The 25,348-nt window shown below is 44.8% G+C and overlaps 2 protein-coding genes across 3 annotated transcripts in view; one reads left to right on the top strand and one right to left on the bottom strand.

The window, feature by feature from the left end:
* LOC139770906 (uncharacterized) overlaps positions 1-18,295 on the bottom strand; it is a 48,040-nt gene extending 29,745 nt beyond the window's left edge. Inside the window, exon 1 of the mRNA XM_071703183.1 lies at positions 17,264-18,295. Coding sequence (XP_071559284.1) covers positions 17,264-17,630 — 367 coding nt within the window. The 5' untranslated portion in view covers positions 17,631-18,295. The remainder of the gene's footprint in view (positions 1-17,263) is intronic.
* On the top strand, positions 4,375-25,121 carry LOC139770913 (RIB43A-like with coiled-coils protein 2). 2 transcript variants are annotated; one of them, XM_071703196.1, is made up of 8 exons: positions 4,375-6,608; positions 20,284-21,135; positions 21,503-21,643; positions 21,783-21,952; positions 22,332-22,572; positions 23,937-24,164; positions 24,596-24,702; positions 24,911-25,121. In XM_071703196.1, the coding sequence occupies exons 2-8, from the start codon at positions 21,010-21,012 to the stop codon at positions 25,050-25,052; spliced, it is 1,155 nt and encodes a 384-aa protein (XP_071559297.1). In that variant the 5' UTR covers positions 4,375-6,608; positions 20,284-21,009; the 3' UTR covers positions 25,053-25,121. The 2 variants fall into 2 exon arrangements, with proteins under 2 accessions (XP_071559297.1, XP_071559305.1); XM_071703204.1 differs by lacking the exon at positions 4,375-6,608 and having other exon boundaries at positions 19,896-20,878; positions 20,987-21,135.
* The last annotated feature ends 227 nt before the right edge of the window (positions 25,122-25,348 follow it).

Genomic DNA, 25,348 nt, shown 5'->3' with positions numbered 1-25,348 from the left:
GCTCTAGAGTCTAATGTTTTGAATTTGCTAGTGCTGACGCTATTAAGCCCAACCCGAGCGAGCCAGATGCATCGCGGATGCTCGGCTGGTGTTGAGATTAATCTTCTTATCGCGAGTGTTACACGCGATAGCTCCGGAGTTTTATACAAGCCCATCCGTAATTCGTAACGACTCTTCGTCGAATACAAAAAGTTTACAGAGTCTTAAATCTTCTCAAGCCCCTGAGAGCGAAAAGAGCGATATATGATCATCCAAGATGATAAAAAGAATGGTGCATCAATGACTCATGTTCATACATATGAAAAATGTGGTGCAGTCATGTTTAATTACGCCTACTATTAAAAACGACTATTTTCTATGTAATTAGCGTTCGTAGATAAGAAACTTTCCGCAGAGGCTAAGTTTAGTGGAACAAACAGATAACAAAACTGTGAGACTATTCAGTTCAAGTAGACTCTGCTCTAACAAAATTTTCATTTAATTTTAATTCACGGCTTGATTATAGAAGCATGTAGCAACAAAAATCGAATAGTCTCGATTAATCAAAATGATAGACGACGTTGAATATTGAGGGAAAATTGGTTTTAACTGGCCAAAGAGTCGTTGTCTGTCAATATCCTAATAATAGAAACCATACATCCGCACGTGCGGTAACGAAATTACTTTAATCGGATAGTTCTCCCACGTTTCCTGGTCGAAATGATCGTCGTGGATAAATGACGCGGCACTAAATGACAATCGCTTGAGATGCAACCGCTGAGAACCGGAATCTTGGATCGTTCGTGGTGGAACGGGGCTGATCAAGCCGACCGTTCTTGAAGTTTCTAGCAACTGTGGGAGCAGAAATGTTATCTGCATTGACCGCTTCCAGGAACGACGACGCGACGTCGTGATCGCGCGCCTCTTGACTCGGTGTCCCCGACGACGCGGACGGCACGCCGCGCGCCGCGCCGACGTCAGAGAGACGGGGAAAACGCAATTCGCGCCACGCGAGCGATTGATCCTCGCAACGAGTCGCAATTGATCCGGTGAAAGGAAGAGCTGTGGGAATAATCATTTCCACGATTCGCGCGCGCGAGATGACTGCGCGGCAAAATGTCTACGATATTCTGGCGAATCGCTCGGGAAACGTAAGATCGACTTCCGCCCGCCGCGAGCGCTCGGGAAACGGAACTTCCTGCTGCGGGAAGTGAATTACAGAAGAAAAAAAGAAAAAAAGGCTGTTTAACGATTGTAACTCTCGATCTTCCGTTCTAGCCGAGGTTCTAGCAGATACGTTCCCGGCGAGAGATACACGGGCGACGAAAGTTAATGCGTATAGAGCCCGAAAGCCTCCGTTCGACGGAGCGCGATGATATTAGCAATGCTAATAGGATTTATCATTTCCTGGCAGGTTCGTTAAAATCGATTGTCGCGGATGAATTGCTAATGCGAGCGCGGCAGACCGTCGGTATTGACGTCTGCACGTGCCGCGTGTTTTGCTTTGGACGTTTGCGTTTAGCAATAACTTCTGGTTTACTCCGATTAGCACGAATAAAACGCATGTTATTTCATCTCATTGCGAGTTTAACGCTACGCAACCAGAATTTATTGACGTATTTGTTGTCAACGTGCAATTTACAAGTCTTGCTAAACTAACGAATAAAACTTGGTGGTTTATAAATTCAAAAAAAAATTACGAATATACATCGCGGCATTTTTATACGATGTAAAGTCGGTCGCGCACGATTGATTAGCGCTAATAACGGTTAATTAAGGTCTTGGCGTTATAGCCGCGATGGCTGCGTGTTCCGGAGAGGAAAAGGAGATTGCTACCTATAACTTGTTAACCGTGGCTGCCGCTGCAAATGTCCTTAACGGCCGATGATTGCCGGTATCTGCTGAAGTAAGTCTCCTTTCCCTGCCTGTGCTATAACTGCGCCTACGATCTAGACTATCTAGAGAAAAAGAAAGAGAGAGATAACGAGTAGCTGTTCGCAATCAGAGTTAATCAAGCAAGGTTATCGTTGCAATCAGGTGTCTCGGCCTATAATTTAAGTTCTTTGAAATTTTGTCGATTCAAGGTACGTGTCGTGCAAATATGTACGTTGTCATAGGTCGAGAAATCATCGTAGGCTGTAATATAAAGCCTGTTTCTCGTGAGACTAAACTTTGGCACTCAAATACAGCCAGCTCGAGTTAAATTCTACGAAATCTAACGCGAGGTATAAGGACAAGCAACACTACACGCGGTGACGCGGTCGTGTTTCCGTCATTAATTGTCAAGCTGACGTAACAACGACGGTAATATTGCGTTTAATTAAATCTTCGGTCAATCTCGGTATTTGCGCTTCATCTATTGTAAATAAATAACGATCCTATGGCAAGCGAATAATTGCAGTCGTTCAACGAACGAAGCGATCCTGAAACCGTGCCGCATCGGCACGACCGTCGGCGAGGCCAGCATTTTTCAAGCGATTTTCAAGCCCGCACAGGCCTCTAATTGGTCATCGTTTAATTTGCCATATGTCGAGAGAGAAGGAAAGAACCGGCGAAAAAGTTGCGTCGTGCGACAAGTCGCTCGGAACCGACAGAGACGGACAGTTTGAGGTCACGGACGTCGATATACACCGCGTATATTTTCGGGGCGTGCCATGTCTGTCGACTTTTTTTCGTTATTACCGTTAAACACGGTTCTTTTGCCGAAGCGAGCGGAGCGAGAACGGCCGCGACCGCGACGCGAAGACATCGAGCGCGATGACTTCGCGTCCTCCTGTCTCCCTCGCCGTCGCGCGTCGCCTCCATCCACTTCTGCGAGATGAATAAACATCGCGTGCAGACGAGTGTATTTCGAGAATGACGTGCACGAGGCAGCTGGGCGTCGTGCAGCAGAAATAGAATGCATAATTAGGGCAAGGTGCGGAAAGCCCGTGTTCATTTTTGCCGTCTTTGTTTCATCCTCCGTCGTCGTCGGAGGAGGAACGCAACATACCCGTTTACGCAGTCAAATATCAGAGTTCACGTAATTCAATCTTGTATCAATTTGCCTATTAGGTGAGTTTAATCCGGATTTAATATCATCCGCGATTGATCCTTAGCGTGGATTGAATTGATGTATATACATTAACTCATCAGCGAGCATTTAAGAGAAAATAAATTATATTTTATCAAAATAGCATATCTCGATTTAATGATGTGATTTAATTAATTGAGCGTGGAGAGCCGCGGATTTATCTTCGAGATGAAATTCAGCGAGTTAATTTGTTCCACGCGAGATTAAAGGCGGTTCTACAATACGTTGCAAATGATGGCAACTGCTAGTTGAAAAGTGTTATTTCCACGTTGCGCTTGTCAATTGCGATTATCAAAAGAGAGTTGGCGAACTTTTTAACTATTTTGGCGACAGTAACTGGGCAATCGGCAATCAGAAATAACACTTTTCAACTAGCAGTCGCCATCGTTTGCGAGGTATTGTAGAACCGGCTTAATTCTCTCATTGCGCCGGCGGATGTAATTTCCCGCGACGCGAGAGCTATATTTGCTGGCAGCAGATCTCGGCGATCTCGGCGGACGAAAAGCGAACGAGTCACTTTCTAATTATTCAAAGGCATTTTCCTACGGCGCGATATTCCTCGTGCACGGTCGGGTGTAAATGGAACCGCCGCTTCTTCCGGTGCACCGCGCCGCGCCGCGCCGATATCTCTCTGGCCGTGCGACTTTTACCTTCCCTCTCTCGCGCACGTGACGGTCATAATACGGATCGTGCTGGGATCGCGAAGCGACCATCACGCAGAAAGTGAGAGCGCGCGATCGCGCTAACTACCGTAAACACATAAATCAGGGACTAAACTTGGTCGCCGAAGAGACAAGGGTCGCCTTGCATAGAAAAGCCGATTGACCCGCGACCTTTCGCCCGCCGATAGTAAATTTGCGTAACAGACCTCTCTTCCTCTCACACGGAGGTAAATTTAAAATATCGAGGCAACCGCGTGTATACAGTTTCGAATTAATAATTAAATCTGTTCTCGCGTAACATATCGATTTTTTTATCGGAGCTTGCGGAAAGTTTTATAAACCTCAGGTCGTATTATATTTCAGGAACGGGATATATTATCAGAATTCTTTTTTATATTGCACGTTTGTTTTGCCACGAAATAATTTCACCCAGAAATAATGGCATTTTTAAATCGCTACAGAGAAAAATTGGGGGGGGGGGCAATCAATCTTGCTTCTACACCCCGTGTTTCGGTCGTAAAAAATACGTTTAAAAATAGTTACGCACGCGCGAATGTGTGCTGGGAGAGACTGAAAACGCGCAGAAAACGAATACTATATCGACGTCGACCACGCCTCGGTATCCAGCAGCTTCACCCAGTTTTCCGCCGACTTCGGATATCGTCGGTGCGGAATGGTGCGGAAGGAAATCGAGCAGAAGGAATCGCAGATACGTATGACTACGGGTGATCATGCGCGATACTGATCCAGGCGCTTTCACCCGATCGAAGTACTCGAGACTCTTTCGGTCACAGGCTGCCTTGGAATAGCCGATACGGCACGATTTATAATTCTAATTTATGGACCGAACCTTGGCCGGCTCTTTCCATTTGGCTCTCTCTCTCTCTCTCTTTCTCTCTCGCGTAATAAAGAAATCGAGTCTTTTAATAAGTATAGTTGTTATTTGTTAGCCATGCGCCTCGCTGTCTTCTTCGAAATACGGAACTTTCCGAGAGTGGAACCCGCGATAGCGTGTTGATCCAAGAGACGTGATTGCACCGAAAGATACGATCGACAGAGATAGATAACTGCAGTCGGAGTTGGAGGGAATTATCTATTGATAATCATCCGATAAGTGTGAGTAGCGTGACCGATTGGTGCGCAATAGCGCAATCGTCTTATTCATCATATCGGGGTATAACCCGCGGAATTATACAATGCCGGCTATTTTTGCGCGATACCGTTGGCACTTTATCTCTCCTTCACCCACGAGGACCGCATCTTTAATATTACACCGTCGCCCGGATTCATATACGCCTTTCACGAGAAACGAAACGAGACCTAAATAGAAAGTCTTGCATAACGAATGCGCCGTTCCTTAATTGTCTTCAACGCGGGTATCTACGAGAAATCGCGAACGTCGCTTTTTAGATCCGCTATTCTCGGTCCTCTCATTCACAAATTGCCCATAGATATTAGAAACGAAGAAGTGAAACTCTCTCGGGAACGAGCTTTTAATGGCCTAAGCTTAATTGAGAATCACGAATTTAATTAGCGATTCGTTCGACTAATTTTCAACTGATTTTCGACTAATTTCTATATATTTTTGAAACTTTAGGTATTTAAGAGGCAAGTCAATTAAATGAACTTAAATCCGATCCATTTCATGTACCTACAATAATTCTTAGCACAATATTCTTTGCATAAGTATATATCGTCATCTTTTCGTTTCTCCTTTCGCCTCGCCTTTCGGCTGCATCGCGGCAATTATGATGCTGGGCGAGAATGGAGCCGATCGCGAGAGAGGCGAGAAGTAGGCGGCAGCAGCAGGGGTTGACGGATCGATATCCGCGACCTTGAGACTCCTCGTCGCCTTATTACACCCGGCCAACCTCCGGGTTCTCGTAAAATCGAGTTGGGATGCGTCGACGCGGACGTACAACTGCGCGTGAATTTTCTCCAGGCGAGGCCGTTGGGGAGAAGAAATTCCCGACGTGTCCGTATTTTCCAACTCCAGGCGTCCTCGTGCGCGAGCTTATTTTTCTTAATTCATGTTTGGTGCCTTTAGCGAAGCGTGTCGGAAATGCAAGCACGAAAGGTGCATTCAATCTCAGACTCGCAAATGGATTTTTTTAAGACAACGCAATTTTTATCATACAATAAATGTTTTTTTACTTTCACTTTATCGAGAAATAAGACGGTACTGATATACGTGTATGAAGGAAATTTCAGACGTAAAGAGATACAAAAATATAGAGTGGAATATCGTTTGCCAACCACGTAAAAGCAGTAACGAAAGTCGACATAATATTGTTTGAGCAAACAGCATTTAATGGTGGATTAAAAGTAATACGAATTTCTTTACCTGCCTCTATCGATTTGTGTATTTTTCTCTGCCTTGAAAACAACGAGAGAAAGAGTCAAAGAACGGCTGAGAGAGAGCGAGCGAATAATAATCTGCCGAGTGTCACACGCGGGGCGTATGTTCTATTTCGAGACTTTCGTACAGCAGTCAATATATTCTTTCTCATCTGCGACGTCTATTTATAAAACACGTCTCAAATAATGCGCGTGTTCAGCCATTTTGTGCGTTCTCCCGTCCACGAAACAGAACGTGCGAAACAGAAATTGGCACCGTACATCCGGATGTACGACTTCCTTTTTCTCTTCCCGCGAGATCTTTGATTGCTCGCAGACGCATAAAATAAATGATTGAGGATCTCTTCACGGGACCGGACGGAGTGTTTTCGATCCGCACCCAGTCCTGAATCACTCTGGATAAAAAAAGAATTGTGCGTCTCAAAATACGGATGATACGTCACACGAGCGAGAAAGTTCAAAGGTGAATCGGGATGTAATCAAACAGAAAATTCACTAGCCTGTTGTCAACATGATATACGCAATCAGATCGCAAGGTATGTTTAAATATAATTGCAACGAAGCGCCGATTCTACTTTATCTCTGATTTTATTGAAGTCTGAAAATGTGTGCAAAAGTGAAACTGTGACAGAATAATATTAAATAAATAAGAATCTTATATATGACAATTAATTTCGTTGGATTCTATTCAGCGCTTCCCATCCTTTCTCTTTTCACAACGCTACATATGTATATATATATTTTTTTTTCTTTTGGATTGACGCTTTTGGAACGCGAATAACGCGCAAAATGACGAACAAACTCTCGAGATTAATACTTTCTTCTAACCGCAATGGTGTGCTATGTGGCGAATTCTTTTCCCCGCATTCTTGCCTGAATTTCGAGTCGCCGACCAAGGTGTCATGCGTATGCAAACAGATGAGCGGATAGCGCGTGTCGCGTTACAATGGTCGGCCTAGCCGCCTCCCTCTCGGCCGCGCCGGGACGCGGCAGCGGAATGCAGAATGCAGATAGCCGCGCGGCCCGCTTCCGCCTGCAACGCTTACGTGGTGCGTAAAGGGCGTTACGTAATGCACCGAAGCGCGGATCGAGCCGCGCGCGGCGCGGTACAACTATCCTCTATCCTCTATCCCGATCCTAGCACGCGGCGATGAGCACGGAACGGGCGTGCGGGTGAACGCGCTCGGCCGCATTCGACCGGCATCGACTACCGTCGGCGTCGGCGTCGACGCGCAACACGCCGCGCTATTATCATCGAGACGCTGCACTTGTATATGCACCGTGCGTTGCATCGCGCACTCGCGCGCGAAAGAGAGGGAGAAAGAAAGAGAGAGAAAGAGAAACACCGTCAGTGGATTTTTCCGACCGCGGAAAATTTGCCGTCAACATTCTCCACGCGACCGCCCGACTTTCTGACCATCGTAACGCGACTTTTGCTTTTCATCCTCGACACCCCCTCGCCCTATAGGTAAACCAGCCAAGGCAAGGCAGCGGTCTTGAACTTTTATTCTGAGGATTTATCAAAGAGTGGAAAAAAATAATTTAAGGCTTTCAATTTTTTTTCACCTATCGTATCTAGATTTTTAATCAACGCCCTGATTGCCTCTATCTTTAACTTCTTTCCATCTTCTCGTTTACGCCATATAGAAAATAAATATAGAGACAAGCTATAAAGCGCGCGCGCGCGCGTTTGTGTATAAGCAAAATTGAAGATAATATCAGACTTCGTGGAGATATTTCTTCTAATCACTAGCTATATCAATGAAAGGTTTTTACAGTGCCGCTATAAATAGCGAAGCTAATTCGCAAAAACTGAAACAACAGGTATTTTATAAATTATTCAATGTTATACATGCGATTATGCTCGATCTATCACTTCAACGAGTGTGTAAATGCATCATGACCTATTTACCGTTTCTTTCTCGCTTTCACATGGAAAGTGAGAAAAGAAACGAAAACAGATTAGAATACAAGCCACTCACGGTTCTTCGGTAAATAAATAAAAATCACATATATCAACGATATACGATATGGCCTCTTTTACTTTCATTCAATTCAAACAAATAAATCCCGTTCTGTTTCAATTTAGATACTATTTATTTCACGTGAGTTAATTTGTATTTTGTAAAATTTATTTCGTAAAATCTGAATTACACGCGTTGTTATACTCTCATTAGATGTTACATAATTTAGTCGGAAAGGAATTAAAACAAGGTATCGATGTCTTAATTGCCGATCAGTTCCGAATGTAAAGAGGAAATGTACACTTCGCATTTAAATGAGTTTTTTGAAAGTCATCACGTAACAACGAGAAAATATTTCAAACTTCAAACGACTAGAAAACGTCCGGCTTTGTTGGATATGGAAAAGGTGTGATCGACCTCGCGCGAAATGTCTGTTATCTCGCTTAATAATCGGCTAATCGTCGGATGATTACGCGTTTCCTTAATACATAGCTGTTGCACTTCGCGTGCATGCCTAACGAAGTACTGTGTGCCAGCACGAAGCCGACGTGTGCAAAGGTTAAAAACGTTTCGCCGACAATTTCGCGTGCGTTCTACACGATTCCATTGTGATATCAAATTATCCAACACGCGCGCGAGGCTGACTAATGCGCGTAGTGATAAGTGCTCCTGCTCCATGCTGTTGCCGCGATATCATATGTCCAGAAAAAAAAAGAGATCGTAATAAAAATGCACTGCGTGTGTCGAAAGAATAACGTGAAACGACTGCTACGACGGTCGTGTAAAACCGCACGAGTGGTAAATGAAATTATTCCGAACAGGATGTGCCTCTCGTAAAGTCATCTCTATTCTTTTCGAGCATTACTCCACATGGTCGTATAATCGAGGAGTATTTAATTTAAAGACCAATTACGCTTCAAGGGCCGCGTGAGGCGGAATCGTAAACTAAACGGCAAGATCGTGCCGCGGTTATCAGAAAGAAGATTGAGACAAGAACGCATTCGAGTTTACGCCCACGTTGCGCCACGGTCGCTCGTAAAAGTCTTCGAGTGGACAATGGAGCGACCGTTGGACGCAATGTTGGCCGTGAACAAGTTCATACGATTCCGCCCTCGATTCAGGGGCCCTCGGAAAAGAAAAAACGGACGATCTAATTGCCCCGGAGTAATGGGGGTCGCGTCGTCAACCGGTGGGACGTGGACGAGGCAGTAAATTCGACGGCTTCTCTCGCTTCCGCGAGGAGACGCGACGCAAAGTGTCGCGGCATCCTTAAGAGGAAGGCGGGACGCATTCGAGGACGAGAATCCGCGTCGTCTCCGGGATCGGTCGCGCGGCGGTACGCATATATATATATATACGTATGTCTACGGAGCGTCCCGTTAACGGACCTCGCTTCGCGGATCGCGTCTGTCACCTACATACGCGAGTAAGCACGAGACGCGCGACAAAACGTATCCCGTTCTCGAGGCCGCGCGTTCGAATGCGGGTTTACGGCTAAACGACGGGCACAGCCGCTCCAATAACCCTTAACTCCTTGAGGCACGGTCACGGTGATCACGTCCTTTTACGGCGGCCGAGACAATAAGCAGCAAGAAACCGGGACGTTCGCCGTTTTCAAAGAAGAACGGAACCGGGACATCTACGTGTTTTGTATTTTTCGTTCACGTTATCAAAATCGTATTACTAAATTATTTTAATATCAATAACTCGCTGCTCAAACTGCATACATTCGTGTACGCCTTATAAGTAATGTTGTAATCAATTAATTGCTTAAGTTTATCTATAAACGCGAAAGCAAACGCTTCAAAGAGTTAAACGTTTGCAGAGCTGTGGTAAGTCAAACCGCAAGACGTTTATGCGTAATTGCGCACGTTGCATCTGCAATGCGTTTGCAGCGTCAAATATTTGTTCTGGTAAAAGTGCAAGATTGCGAGACCAAGCGGTGGTAGGGTTTTCATTTGATAACGATACCGACGTCCGACGTTGGCGTCACGTCTATTTCTAGATATTTGCTATCGGACATCCGTTGTAGCGGAACCTGAGACGACGCCGCGGACATCCAGTTCAAACAAGAATTATTGTTATCTCGCATTTCTCGATCGAGAGTGTTCCACGGTATGCGCGCGCGCGCCAGAGGAAATTACGGTGTACGATGTTTGAGAACCCGCGACAATTTCCTGGATTAACATCGGCATCGCGTGTCGCTGGTAAACACGTCTTAAATGTGGCCATATAACGTAATGTTAAAGCCGTCCCGAGACTTTCAAAGCAAGAAAGTCGAGCTGTTTATTAACGATATAACGGCCCCGAGAAATGCCGGATATTTAGAGTTGCTTTCCATTTCATGTAAGAGAAACAGTAAGAATCGACTTTGATCAATGAAGATAACTCAGCCTTCTCTTTCACAGTAATAATAATACGATAATACAACGATCTAATAACGATAGAATTATTAGCGAAATAATAATGTTTTCTGTTGATAACTTTCGCTAATCTAACAAAATATCCGTGTCATCATTTTTATCTATACAAAAGCGCATTAAGATATCGCCTATCAAAATGCGTGACGACAGTTCTTCATTTGCTCTTCAAATCAAATCACATAGTGACTCAACCGTGTATTTGTCGCGCGAAATCGTGACGATCGCGAGAGCGTTAACGCGCAGCTTGCGTGTCAGCAGAGAGAACGAATGACGAATGTCGAAAATAATAAAGCGCAACAAAGTGCAGCTCCGATAACATATGAGCCGCGCGTAAGGTGAACACATAGGAAATCCGATCCTGGGGTACGTAACAAAACAAAATTACACAGCGGGCATACCCGATGAGGGCCGGCATAACCGAGAGTCGCGGGCGAGAAAAAGACACGCATTCTGGAATTCTTTTTCAAGCGGATCCGATAACGTCGCGAAATGCTACTTATATCGATGATCGGCGATCACTTAGTTTATCTGATAAATCGGCTGTTTGCAAACACCGCTGCCTTAATCAAAAAACACGGCATCGATAGGTTGGTCCGCCACGTGTTCCTCGAGTGCGATAAATTTTCCGCTAACTAAATCCGTTCGCGAGCGTCCCGATGCCGATGTCCCGATTCGCGTGCGCGCTAACTCCATTTCGAACTCGGTGCCGGATTAGTCATTCCCGTTGAGTAGTTTTCCGATCGAAGACCGTGGATTTGTTTTAATCCGCGCAAAGGGCGAGATTTGCGGCACGTCTGACGCGGTGACATCGGATGAATACCCGTCTTTGTGTTTGGCGTACAATGCTAACGTTGTGTGACGCACGATTTGATACACGTATACGTATGTGAACGCGCGTGTTCACGTGACGGCCAACTACGTAATTCTCTGCTGAGAGGAGAATTATCCTTCGGATTCTTCACGGTGACAGATCGTCCTTCAGAGAAATTTCTTTAATTGCTACTAATTGCTATTGTTGATTAATTAAACTCCAGTGCTTCAGGATAAAATAAAATTGACACGTTAATGGTTTGTCTCACGTTTTGATGTGTAAAAGTAAATCAATTATAACTTAATATTTTTTTCTTGAGAAACGAAAACAAAAATATTGATGTTTGTCGAATGTTTGTTGATTTCTTTTTCGGAAACGCGTTATCGATACATAATAAACTCACATTGCATTTGATTCAAATAATCAACATGCTTACATAATTATTAATGTCGATAATAAATAAATCAGAGAGGTAAACATCTTCTCATAAACATGGTTACCTAATTTTTATTAGCTAAGCCGCCACTTTTGTCTTATCTCATATTACCGGATATAACTATTTTTTTCTGTTTGGGTCACTGATGTCCGTATCTGTACGTAATATCTTTTTGTTATTATGAAGTACATTGTGTGTGTGTGTGTGTGTGTGTGTGTGTGTCGTGAGTCTAATGAAGAGAAACTTATCTGTAAATATCAGTGAAAAGAATCGCATGATAAAGCTGAGACAGATACCAAATATTTAATTCCTCGTCCGATTAAAAAAACATTACTAGAAATATAATCTAAGATCGTGATTTGTGATATTGATATACTGGCCGCAAGTACAAACAGCTCTCCACGCGTTATTAATAAATTATTTTTTCAGATCACGGCCCGATATAGTTTATTATCAGACGGTGACCATCATTAATTTATTAGATATCTGCTTCAAGCTCGCGTTAAATTTTATTCCATCATATTGTCAATTAAAAAACATGATTTTATCGAAGTAAAATTATCGAAGGTGTTTGGAAATGAAAGATTTGCGCGGAAGATTTTCTTATCGCCATTTTCGTACGTTATTCTTCTTTCTTTAACGTGCTGATTGTAAATTTTTTATATCGCCCTATAATCCTTTTGGATTACGAGTTCTCTCTCGTCTTCAATCATTTCGCTTAAATGACGAAATTAAAACGTTACACGTTTCGCGAAAAATTGCGATTCGCGAATCGGTGACGAATTACGTTCTCTGCGTTGTCTCTGGGAAAGTGAGTTATAACGAAGCGAGAATATTTATCGCCCACCCATTCAAGCTCGGGATCCAGTATTATTGTACCGAGACGACCAGGAAGAAACTGGGTCAAGCTGGTGCGGGACAAGTAAAACTGGGTCAAACGCGCCATTATTGCCGATCCGGGAACGCGTTATCCGGCGTTTGCGTTTCAGAAATGTCCGACGAAATTGTCGAATCGATGAGAGACGGCGCGTGCGTGCGTATGCGCATTTATTGATCATTATTGACGGACTTCGATTGGGTTTATAGCGCTTTATGATACCGATGTCGTTATTGAAGCGCCGTTATTGAAGCGCACTCGAGTCGAACTATCGCGGCACTCTCGCCGTCTGTCATGCGAGGAAATAAATTGCAGATAATGGAGAGATGACCGGGGACACTTAATAATTCTTCCGCTCGGACTCTTACTCTCGATAAGAACGTTCAAACGTATATTTTTGCTACTCGGACGGCGAAGATTTCGAAAATATATAGCTAAACGCTCGCGGTTCCTCGAACGTTCGTAGAACTGTTGCAAATCGAGACAACTTCGCCGCGAAGAGTTGACAAATATTTAACTAACCGAATGGATTTTCTTGACACCACTCCAATTTCTTAATTCCGACGAAATATTGACTTGGCCTGTTTGCCAGACAAGAATGTTAGAGGAGAGACGAAACGGACGAGTCGTTCTTCGTTGATGACGCAGTCATCCTTATTTCTTCGGAAGATCACGTGACGTGGAGACCCGCGCGAAATAGTGGCCTAACAGGATCGCATCTCCCATCGACCTCGAGATGTGTCAGACCAAGATCAACCTAGTCGGAAGACAACGGGTCGTCCATCACGAACATCTGACCCACTCGAGAAACTCGTTTGTTGGCAGAAGCGTCTAAGCGCGCATCGAGTTCCACTACATTATGCAGCGAAATATCTTCCTAAATTCGCGATTGATAAAATCAATCGAGACATCTGATAAACTGACGCGTCGCGCCACTTTTTATCTTGTAATTTTTGTCTCTTAATGGTATTTCTTAATACGACAGAATTATAAATATGAATTAAATAAAAAAGAAAGAAAAAGATCTTTTCCTTTGTTTCCCTACTTCCGTTCCTGGCGATTATTAAAACAGGAATATGACCTGCAACTTCGAGGCCTGCATTTGAAGCGGATCGAATTCTGGGCTTCTATTTTAAAGGAGACGGGCTTGACTTGCAAATTTCATGTAGATTTCCGTCACTTCCCACCGAGCGTCGTGAATCACGCGGCGGCGAACCTGTTTTTTCGGTGAAGGCCATCTCCCTAACGTTCGTCATTTGGAGAACAATATATTTATCAGCGATATTTTATCCGCGCGAATAAGCTTTAAAGACGCGGTGCCTGCCGCGCTTATCGCATCGTCTCAGCGATATAATCGCACTTTTACACGTGTTACCTCTCGCCTCATCGGTAATAATCCTAGCTCGTAATCGCGAAGTGTTACGTAGTGTCACGTATTTTTTGTCAAACGCAAAATCCCACCGCCCACGGAAAAATTGCATGTACAGTCGCTACAAGTGTTACAATAGATCTCGAAAGAGTACTGACTTTGAAAAAAAATGTTCAAACGAAAGTCTTCTTTTGAATTCGACGCTTTCGGAGATATTGGCTCGTGATGAAGCACTCTCTGTGCTTCCTGTGATTTTTATGTAGATCACGTTGTCACACGATACGCAGTATACTCCACTCGCACGGTGTTTGCCGTCAAACGTCGCTGCACTCGTTCATTACGCGAGCAAGCCATTAAGCGGCTTTGACGCTCGGACAAAAAGCCGGGTGCCATCGAAAGAGCAAATCGAATTAGGGAGGCACGATCGGGTCGAGCAGGGTGTCGTCTATTCGCTAAATGGAGCCGCGTAAGCGCGCGATTGGTTTCAGCTATTTATTGACACGTGCCTACAGACGGAGGTCACGAACTGCGCGTAGGAGATCACGAGATCGTTTCGTGTGCAACACGCGGTGTACGTATACGATCCGTGGGTTCGGAATTTTACGAGCCAACATCTCTCGCACGTAAGAACCGCCACGAATCACGTGACCAGGGATAGGCGCTTGATTAGGAAAAGGATACAGTATCTCCCTCGGTCCATAAATAGAAGTTCGAAGCTCATAAATTTGTGATAGAAACTACCGATCCCCGACGCGCTCCGCACGCGAGTCGCAATCTGCATTTTCTGCAAGACTTTCACTTCGTTAAGCAAATAAGTCGATCATCGCCGTAACGTTAAAAGATATTGCAACTCCGCGACGTCCAGCCGCCACGCGATTCCGTTAGAGAACTATCTAGCGCGCGCGAAAGAGAGTTAAGGTCGCCATCGCGCCGAGCGATGCATGACGTCAGCCCGACGATATTTATGAGCACGCTCGAAGGAACCGACTTCGCGCAAATAAGCCGCGATTCGGTACTCCAAATAGTCCGTCGTCGTCGTCGTCCATCGCGATGTTAACCACCGACGATTCGTTCGATGAGATACGACGAAGGCCCTTCTCTCTTCCTTTCTCTCTCTCTCTCTCTCTCTCTCTCTCTCCCTCGTTCGCGTTCAAGGTTCTCTGCGACGCTTTTCACGCGAGCCTTATTGATCGCAACAACGAATGGAGTTTCCAAGGTAGCACGTGGCCTTTCAAAGTAATCCTCGGACAATGACACGCCTGATGGTCAGCCGCACGAAACCGCCAAACAACTTTAGCGACGGAGTGTGTTTACACGTGCCGACGAGACGATAAAAGCGCTCGATAAGGAAAGCATTTTGCAACTCGGGGGAACTTATTGCAAAAAAATTACTCGCCGACTTGTGTGTGTGTTCGTGTGTGTGTGTTCATTGTGGTTTTACGCTCATCGACCGATCGTTACGTTGTTTGGATGCAAAAGTGAAAGGAGCATGTTGGTGCATTGTGCAACAGCGCAATCTAAACTTGCGAGAAGCACAGAGTGCTTCGCCACGAGGAGTCGACGTCTCCAAAAGTGTCGAGTTCGAATCGCAATTCTTTCTTCAAATACACTTTCCTAAGATCGATACTTTTAATCATGAAAGTAGAACTACCGAGAAGGAAGAAGTTCTTCCTAGTAGAATTAAATACTGCGAAAATTCGAGGAATCCGAATAAACCCAGCTAGATTTTAGAGAACGTAGCGATATCATTACTATTTTAAATTTAAAAAATGTTTAAAGTCTGTCAAGTCAGAACTGAAGAAGAAAATCGTCGAAAATGTTTGTTTACTATCTTCCTACGTCCTTCCTTTTTTTATATCCAATAAATTTGGCTTCTTACGATGTTGTCCTGTAGTAAACTTATTTTCAACAAACATATTATTTTTATCACGAAAAAAAAAAAAGAAAAACTGGGGAAACATTCCCAATTATGCGGAAACATCCTTGGCGCTCCAGTCAAGAGTTACCTTAAATTAATCAGAGATATGGCGCACGATTTACCCGCGTTTGCGTCCTTCGTAAGGGCGGGAACACGAGGTAGTAACGAGCGATTGTGACGGAACGACGTAGGGGAAATTTTCGACGGGGGAGAAGCCGCGTGATATCGGCTCTCGATATCGATTCGGCATCGAGCGCGGGTCAACAAGGAAATCTTCCGCGAGGGATCGATCGGCGGCTAAAAATATACGGCTTTATGCTCTTAATTGGGGATACTTCGGCAAGGGTTTCGGGCGCTACCGCTCCGTGGGGTAGTATCGAATTACGGAAGGTATATACGCCAGCGGCACTTGGAGGATGTCCCAATCGAGCGCGGGCGAAGGCTTACACCACACGACACATAACTCGAGAAGTAAATTCTCACAATTAGTCACCGTCGCACTTTACTTTAACCGGCTGGCGCGCGCGAGAGAGATAATCAGAAAGTTATATCAGTCCCGAATTGAAGCTCGACACGGCGATACTATTATTACGACACCGATGACTCCTTGGTATTTCTTTGATCTTCGGAGCTACAAAGTCGCACCTTGACTTTGTAAACAAACTTTTATAAGCGTCTTGTAATAATTACGGTATGTTTCTTCTAACGCGACGAGTTCTAAAAATAACTCAGAAAAATTCTGCTCCGTTTTTTTTTTCGTTCTTTTGTAAATAATTATCGACAGTTTGGAAATTGTCAAAGAAATATCAAGTAAAAGGATTATTCCAACAAAAGAATGATCCCATTAATATAGATATTTCGAACTGCAAAAAAATGGGTATAGTAAACAATACGTGATAATATCTAATTTTATCGCTGCTCCAGATAAGTGCGTATAAACATGTTTAATTTTGCAGCAGACGATCGCGTGATAGTATATAATATATATATGTAACAAATAATCTAGGCAGATTAAGCGCCGACGTAATTTCTCAATAGCTCCGAAGACAATAATCGAATTCCGGAGCGCTGAAGAAAATCGCCGAGAAATTATCTCCGGCCTTGAGAGCGGGCGTATTCAATTTCATGGGAATGCTGATCATCCCGACGATTCGCTACAAAGATGGAGGGCCCGCTTAGTCGGGCAACTGACGGCGATACGGTGGAAAGTGACGCGCAGCGTTATTTATTAACTTATATCCTGACAGTCCCAACAACGAGCTGGCACGGCTCGCTTCTTGGGGCGTCCGCCATGCAGGCCGAGGGTATTGGGGGATGCGCGGAGGCGCGGAGGCGCGAGAAGGGGTGGCAAAACGGTCTACTTGTCTATATTGGTACTATATTGATCACTGACCTTTCCTGCGGCCGAACGGGCCGAAGAACGTGCCGTTCTTGCCGATGACGTTATCGTCGATGTACTTGAGCAGCTTCGTGGTGTCCTCCCCTTTCTTCGCGGCGATCGACTTGACGGGGCGTGGTGGGACCACCCTCTGATTACCGGCGGTGACGGTGCTGGTGCTGGTGCTGGTGGTGATGACGACGGGGTTGCTGAAGGCTACGGCGACGGTGTTGGTCGTCGAGCTCGACGTCGCGTTCGACTGACTGGCCTGAAGGCCGCCGGCGCCGGTGACGGGGCACGCGCTCGTCTCCTCCGCGAGGGAGCCGATCCTGCGCTGCGAGCCCCAGTTCTTGCCGCAAGAGATCTTCACCGAGCAGCTCATCCTCTCATAGTAATCGTAGCCCGGAGCGCATAGCAAAGTCAATTAATCAACGCGACGACAACAATAACAACTGTCCGTGTCACGTCCGGGATCACGGAATCAACTTCGGGGGTGGGCCCCGATGGAAGTCGAGGGTCCCGTTCCGTTTCGCGCGCGGGGTTCTACTTGAGGACGGCGCGGGCGCGCATCCCCCGCGAGACGCACCGCGGCCGCGAGAGTTCGATCCTTCCGCGCGGCTCGGCGGTCGCACGTGTCACGTTTGCGTGTCCGCGGTTGGCGAGCTCCGACTTTCCCGGCGAGGAAAACGAGCGCCCCCCCCTGTCGCTGGGAGAAACTTTCCCGATCGGATCGGTTGCGTAAGAATATTCGTAGTCGCGCACACCGGGTTGAACGACCGGCGCGATTTAGTCAATCAGACGCTCGCGCGCGCGCGCGAGCGCGTCCTCCTCAGTCCTCCTCTCGGGTCGCGCCTACTTGGATCAGTTCCGCCCTCCGCCGACCGAGTGTCCCGGCGATCGGGATCGATTCCGGGGTGTCGATCGCGCGGTATGTCAAAACTTCCGCGACGGGCCGCTCGTTGGCGCGGGAGAGCGAGTGAGCCGATCGCGGGGAGAAACTTAGCGTGTACAATCTCCTCGAACGCCGAGGCGAGACTGAATGTCTGGTGGACGACGAGCTGCCCCCGGTTCTCCAATGACGTCACCCTGCCACGCAGGCGCCCGAGAGTCTCGCCATGCTGCGAGCGCATCTTCCCTCTCCTTCTCTCCCCCTCTCCTCCCGAGGGGGCGGGGGGGGGTGGCGGGGGACGGGGGACGAGGCGTGCGCGCGCGATATCGCGACGGCCGACGGGCTGATTGCTGAATAACTCGCGACGCAAATTGCCGCGAACGCGCGCGACGAGACGCGGGGAGGATTCCTCCTTATCGCGCGCTCGCCGAGACTCTGTTTGTCAAAGGCGATTTTTTTTTTTTCACCACGAGGCGAACGGGGCGCGTCCTTCCTCCCGCGCCGACCTCGCGCGACCCGCGAACATGGCGGTTCGTGGCCTAGGGAGGAGTGGACTCTCGCGTAGAGAGCACGGCTCGCGCGCGGGCCGGATTAACTATATATACGTTACCCTATCGATCGTATCGCAGCGTGGTTTTCGCCTGATTAAAATTAGTAACGGCGTTTTCACGGCGCTCCATCGTAACGCGGGTGGTGATCGATCTTACGAAAGGGCCGCGTCACGTTCGCCCACCCTCCCCCGGAAATTAATCAAGCGAGACTGATGTATGCGCGATTGATCCGCGATTCGCCCGCTCATTCCGCTTGCCGCGAACGCCACTTCCGGCCTGAGGTTGACGTCGAAATGATCGAGACACCTTTCTCTTTCGATGACTATACAACGATGCGATAGACTTTGCACGATCTGTGATTCGCGTCGAAAGATGTCGAAACAAAAAAATCTGACACGTTTTATCCGTGTTATTTTAATTTTTAGATATTTTATACATGTATTCGGATTCTCGAATTTTTTTTTCATATTTTACGGCACACAAATAGAACACTATCCTGTTAGCAGAAATTATAAATCATCTTTTCTAGGGAAACTTATATATAAAAATCCCAATTAATGTTTAGAAAGCAGAACGAGATTAAGAATAATAAAAAAATAAATTTATAAGGTATGTAGAATTGTCAGCATATTCGATAAATCTTTCCAGATGCCCCAATTAAAGCTCCGGTTTACCCACTGCAGCTATCTTGGATTGATAAGTCAGAAGCGAGAAAATATATCATGAAAATTGTAGCAACGTACATTAAAATAAAAATGTTTATCAATTAATTAAATAACGTTTGTAATTGATAGAATAGATTTTCAAAATATATCGAAAATTGCTCTTTTGTTTGGACAAGCAATAAATAGTCTATATATGTCAAATTGAATTGTGCCTAATCAAGGACGAAAACAAGCTGTCGAATTGAAATGAAAAAAATATTTGCTTTCACATATTAAATTATAACAAAATGGGAGTCTTCGATATACTTTAATACTACGATAATTATTTTAAATATAAAAACACTGCACTAAAACGACAAATGACGCTGTACATTGCAAGAATAATTTAACTTTTTAACATTATTTTTCTTTATAATTTTGCCGAAAGTAATGTTTACTGTCAACGTTGACGCAAAACAGTTCCACAAAATCTGTCAGCTCAATCGACGCTTAATCAGGGATCGCTAATTAAAATAAAGATACTACCGTTCTACCGTCGCGTTTGTTAAGTAAACAACCGCGATTAGGGGTTACGCGACCCTGCGGCTGATGGCCTCCGGACTCGTGAGAGTTGCAAGGCGTTTTATCGAAGGCAGAGATACGGCTAACCCAATTAAAATGTTTAATCGACACGTCCCCTCCTCTCTGCTTTCGTTATCGCGCGTATCGCCGCAATAATACGATGACAAATTGGATCGGCGCAGCGCGCGTAACGGAAGAGAATAAGATGGATTTCACGAAATCAACAGATAACAATGCGGTACACATGTTTATACCATCCGACCATCGACAGCTGCTCCCCACGTGACACACCCGTACGGGTGTCTCTCTAACAGCTGAATAATTATCATAAACTGAATAATTATCTCTTAATTTTTTTTTTTTCGACAGATAATCACATGGTCGAAGTCAAACGTCGCGCAGCGGCAACATTCCAATCACCGGGTATTGATCGTGTTGCCATAATTACGAGCAAAGAGGCCTCCGGGGCTTGAAAAAGCCGTCAAAGAGAAACGCCTGCCAAGCGGAGGAGAATTAAAATAGATCCAGAAAACGATAAACTCGCTCGCAAAAGAGTACTTTTTGGAAGCGATAAACTCACATTGTTGAAATCTGGAGCGTTCTTGGAGCATTTAAAAATTCGTTTATTATTTTTTAATGGTTCCTTTAAAGTATCATTAATGCTTTCATTGATCTTATAACACATGGATTACGTAAAATTACGATAAAAAATTGACGTGTTATATTATCGCGTATTTTACGTTTCACTTCGTAGACTCTCGTTAGGGTTCAATTCCTCTCCTAAATTAATGATTAATTCCGCTTGATTGGGCAATTCGCGATACTAACTGAGATATTATTATTTGAATTCTAACTGGCCAAACATACTGCGATATACGCGCTTTATCTCTCCCTATCATATAAATACCATGCAGTTGGAATTTACGGCTACGTGCGACCCTCCTCGACAGGCAAACTCTCCATGGTAACGAAACTTCAGTTTCGATTCCCGACCGAAAAGTCTAGATATGTTCAGTGTTCACGCTTTCGGTCTCGTGTAACCTTGCCGTCGTAAAAAAGCCGCGCTTTTCAGATTCTCCGTGAAAAATATCCGAAATGCTTAAGTTTCAACAACGCGCTACTCCGGAGGATCTCAAGATCGTTGCGTCTATAGAACGCAAACGACAAATCGAAGAAGCGAGGAAACTGCGCATCTTTAATCCTCGCGTTAGAAAAATTGGAGTAAGTATATCCAGTCCCGAGTGTTCCATCCTTCGTTAGACTTTCATATCTTATTTCGATCAAATTTGATTTAATTCTTAATTCAGTCATTTTGTTAGCTTGCGTTCTCCTAATTAATTAAGAAGATTCTTTGTGATATTTACCACTGACATTTACCATTAAATCTGTTACAATCTACTCTCGGCTAAATTGATCGAGAATCTTGCTTCAACTGATTCTGCTGTTTCCCAATATCCCTAACCGGTAAATTCCACAAGTGTAATTTGACGGAGAGCGTAACGCGACACTTGATTGATCTAACAATCTGGGAAGTTGCACGCTTCTCAATGCGATAGGATTCGCGCGATTGTTTCCCTGACATTTGCAGATAGACAAGGAGTTCTTGGATAAGCAAGTCGAGGAAAAGAAGCAGCAGCGCGAGTGGGAACGGGCGAAAGAATGCCAATTGGACGAGGCACTCATTCGCAGCAACGAGCATGCCGTGCATTTGGAGAGACGGCAGGAGGAGGTAATTGAGTGCCGTCAATGCCGATAATTACGCGGGAATGTTCGCTCGATACCCGAGCCGGCACTCGGCGATTTCGGTGTCACGTGCCACTAACGAAAAACCCCGGAGGAATCGAGAGAAACGCTTCCCTGTTTCGCAGGAAAGGCGAAGAATAAACAAGGAGGTCGAGTCCTACCGACAAGTTCATCAGCGAGCGGAGGACCGTCGAGATTACGACCTGTACGACCCCGAGGCGTTAAAGAAATCGCTTCCAGCGCGCGTGGACGACAACGGCGACGATCCGAGCTTGGGAGCAGCGTCCGCTCAGAAGTGCGTAAATAGCCTGATTAATACCGCCAACAATGAGTGGTGCAATCGGGAGAGAAAAGTCGCGGAGAGGTTTTTATCTCGGACTTTCCAGAAGTTAAGATAGAAGAATGCTTGTGAAACTCGTTATTCTGTTTCCTGCACTCCCGATTACTCTCCTCGGTCCTTATTAAGATTCTCGTAATTAAAATCTCGAACAACTAATTTCCGCGATCTGTAAACCGCGACCTATTGCGCGTATATAACGATATTTTTCCTCTCTCGGGGCAAAAGATCCTCTCGCGCGTATAATTTACCCCGCAGCTTGCTCACCCTGGCGCGATGGTAATGAGCGTAACGCCGCGGAAGAGAGGAGGAACGATGAAATATTACGGCTGTACAGGTTCGAGGGCGAGGATCGCAATCTTGCCGAGCGATTGAAGGCGCAGAGAGAGCAGATGCGTTGGTGGATACAAAGGCAAAAGGAGGAGCGCGAGGCGGCTGAGAAGGCACGACGAGACGCCGAGGATGCCTATCAGGAAGTCGTCCTCTCCAGGGACAAGCGCGCGATGACGTTGACGCGGATGGAGGAGGAATGCCGGCGAAGGCTGAACGAAGCGACGGCGACATTTAATCGCGCTCTGGTACACGCAGGATCCTCTCTATTCGCGCCTTTGATCTAGACCCGACGCGAGAAAGCGGACGAGGCTCAATTTATTTAACAAATTAGATAAAATCAACCGTACGATCTTCAGGATGATTCCCGGTCCCATTCCAAATGGCATGCAGCAGCAGCTGCTGCTATTTCGCGTTTTGTACAGCTGTCTAGTCGAGTGACTCCGTCGTTTTTGCTTTCGCGTCTTCTATCGGCAAAAAATGGATTCCTTTGACCGATTTGATCTCTGGACGAAGATAGAAGGAAACCAGATCCGGCGAGTAAGATGGATGCTCGAGAAGGGTAGTGTTTTTGTTAAACCGCTTCGTGGAAAGAGTCGAGTTTTTTTCAGTCGGCTAACCCTTGATCATGTCCGATTGAGGATAAGAACACATCTATATTTGAATACGCGCCCACTTACATCGAATGAAGCGATCGATCCGAGCATTATTATATTTGACATGATGGTGTTGACACATTAGAATATACGCTACCTGTCTGTTTGCCTCCGATTTCAATTTTCCTAATATATGTAATAGAGTCTCTCCTCTTTTTTTTTGCGTCACGCCTCTCGTAGGAAAATTCCGGCCTGACCTGATATACCGTATTACCGTATAAAAGCTTCTGCGGGAAAGTCTAAATTTGTCTTCTTAAACAAACACTAGATGACTAGATGATATAAATAGATTAACAAGTAACAGGTAAAACGGTGGGCTTTGAGAGTGCAACGCGGCTAACAGTGCGTAAATTAATGTTGTATCAACCTTTAATTACTGATAAGTTACATAATTATCCATTATATAAATAAATGCTAACCTGATATTTTTTAACGAAATTTCGTGCATTTAAAAATTACAGCATTACGACATGCATGAATAGAATTGATAGATTGAATTTTAATTTACGCTACTGCCGGGATGTCTCCTTTTCCAGATATTGTCGATGGTATATTTAACTTTCTCGAGAGAACAAATGTGATCGAAGAGCGATCGTAGTAATAAACTGACACAGATACAACGTAACAAAAGACGCGATGTGACTTTTTTTGTGCAGTCCGTGTGCATTTTAACTCGCCGCGGGATATAAAAAGTCGCCTACGTGATTCTTTCGCGGTCGATGAATAATAACGCTCGTGACATCATCGTGCAAAGTGCCGCGATAATTTGCCCCGATAAACCACGACAAAGTGCCGTCGATTTCATTTTTTTTCCCTCCCTACTACCTCCTCTCGTACTCTTGCTCCGCGTTAATTCCGTCCCGCCCCTTCGCCTGGTTCGCGGACCGCGTCCCTGGCCCTTATATCCTTCGACGCTCCGCGATGGTTTCGCGGAATTTATTTCCGCTCGATTGCAGGCCGAGGAGCAGCAGCATCGCCGTCACTGCGAAGCCGTTCAAGACGAGGAGGACAAGAAAGCGGAAATTTATAATCACGTGACTGGAGATTTCCTCACCGAGGCTAGGGAACAAGCTGAGAGCACCCGCGGTCCGTGCAAGCCGTTGGCGAACCGATACAAGGGCATGACTGCGGACGAGTTGAAGGTCTTCAGAGATGCTCAGTTACAGCAAATGGAAGAGATTCATGTTAGTATAAGTAGTACTGTAGAATTTGTACAAGTACGAATTTTTGTATCATCTATATTTTGAATTAATTTCCCCTTATTGCTCCTTAATGTTCTTCAGTACCTAAAACAGAGCATTACATCAGGCTCATTTCTTAATTGCGATATGAAAAATGTCGGGTTAAAAATTTTGATAATCAGATATATAAGAATCAGATATATAATCGTAACAATACACGTTAATGACAACTAAGGCCAAAATTGTGGATGCGTCACGGATCGCGTCAATCGATGACATCACGGCGGATTCATGATGTCACGCATAATATATTTAAAATAAAAGTTTTTGATTTAATACAGCGCATTTCAAATATTCACTGGCAGTTATGAATCCACTTAGAACTATTAATTTTAATTAATGTGAGGAAACTTTTATCTAACTGATCTTTTCAGAAAATCAAGCTGGAAGAGAAACATATCAACGAGGATTGGGATCATTTAATGGATTCGCATCTTCAAACAGCATACTCGTATGAGTGCGAATTAAATCAAAGAAAATCGTAAGATCCCAAAACTAATTTCGTACTTAACGTTTCTCTTATCGTTTAAAAAGAGATATTTAAATGTATTTTAAAACAATATTACTTTTAATGATATATTTTGAAAAAAACTACGATTTTCTTAAATCTGTTTGAAAATTCTGTGATATTCAAAATTCGTGTTTAAACGTGTAAATGACACCTTAAGTGCTACGTTATATTCTTCTAGGGAGCTCAACAAGAAAATTGCGGAGGAGAATTTGCGGCTTGCCGAGCAGCAGAAGCAATATCAGGAATACCTGAACCGTATCGTTTATAAGACTCAACCGACCGCCGCTTTCTACGAGCAATTTAACAAAGGAACACGTTGATTCGCATATTCTTTTTAAAGTGAGAAAAATCGATGTAAATTCCAAATAAATAAAAAACAATTTCGCAAACTTCTCTCTCTCTCTCTCTCTCTTTTTCGCAGATCGATAAAATTTATATATAAACAACATACCTGCCATACCGACGTCTTTAAGACGTCATATGTTCCGATTTGGGACATTATTGTGTTCACTGGGATGGTTTTAAAGATTTTGATTTTATACCTGTAAAAAAAGAAAATAAATATTATTATATTGTGTATTGCAACTGCGAGCTAAACAATATATCGCTCTTTGTC

Source organism: Temnothorax nylanderi, unplaced genomic scaffold (assembly GCF_030848795.1).
Source record: "Temnothorax nylanderi isolate EJ_2023f unplaced genomic scaffold, tnyl_v1.0 TNYL_tig0003_pilon, whole genome shotgun sequence".
NCBI classification, from domain to species: Eukaryota; Metazoa; Arthropoda; class Insecta; order Hymenoptera; family Formicidae; genus Temnothorax; species Temnothorax nylanderi.
The sequence above is the reverse complement of the archived record's forward strand: the minus strand, read 5'-3'. Positions and strand labels throughout refer to the sequence as shown.

Coding starts and splice junctions, on each gene's coding strand:
- LOC139770913 (XM_071703196.1), top strand. CDS start 21,010: ATGCTTAAGTTTCAACAACGCGCTACTCCGGAGGATCTCAAGATCGTT. Junction 21,644..21,782: donor TGGAGAGACGGCAGGAGGAG/GTAATTGAGTGC, acceptor CCTGTTTCGCAG/GAAAGGCGAAGAATAAACAA. Junction 21,953..22,331: donor GGAGCAGCGTCCGCTCAGAA/GTGCGTAAATAG, acceptor ACGGCTGTACAG/GTTCGAGGGCGAGGATCGCA.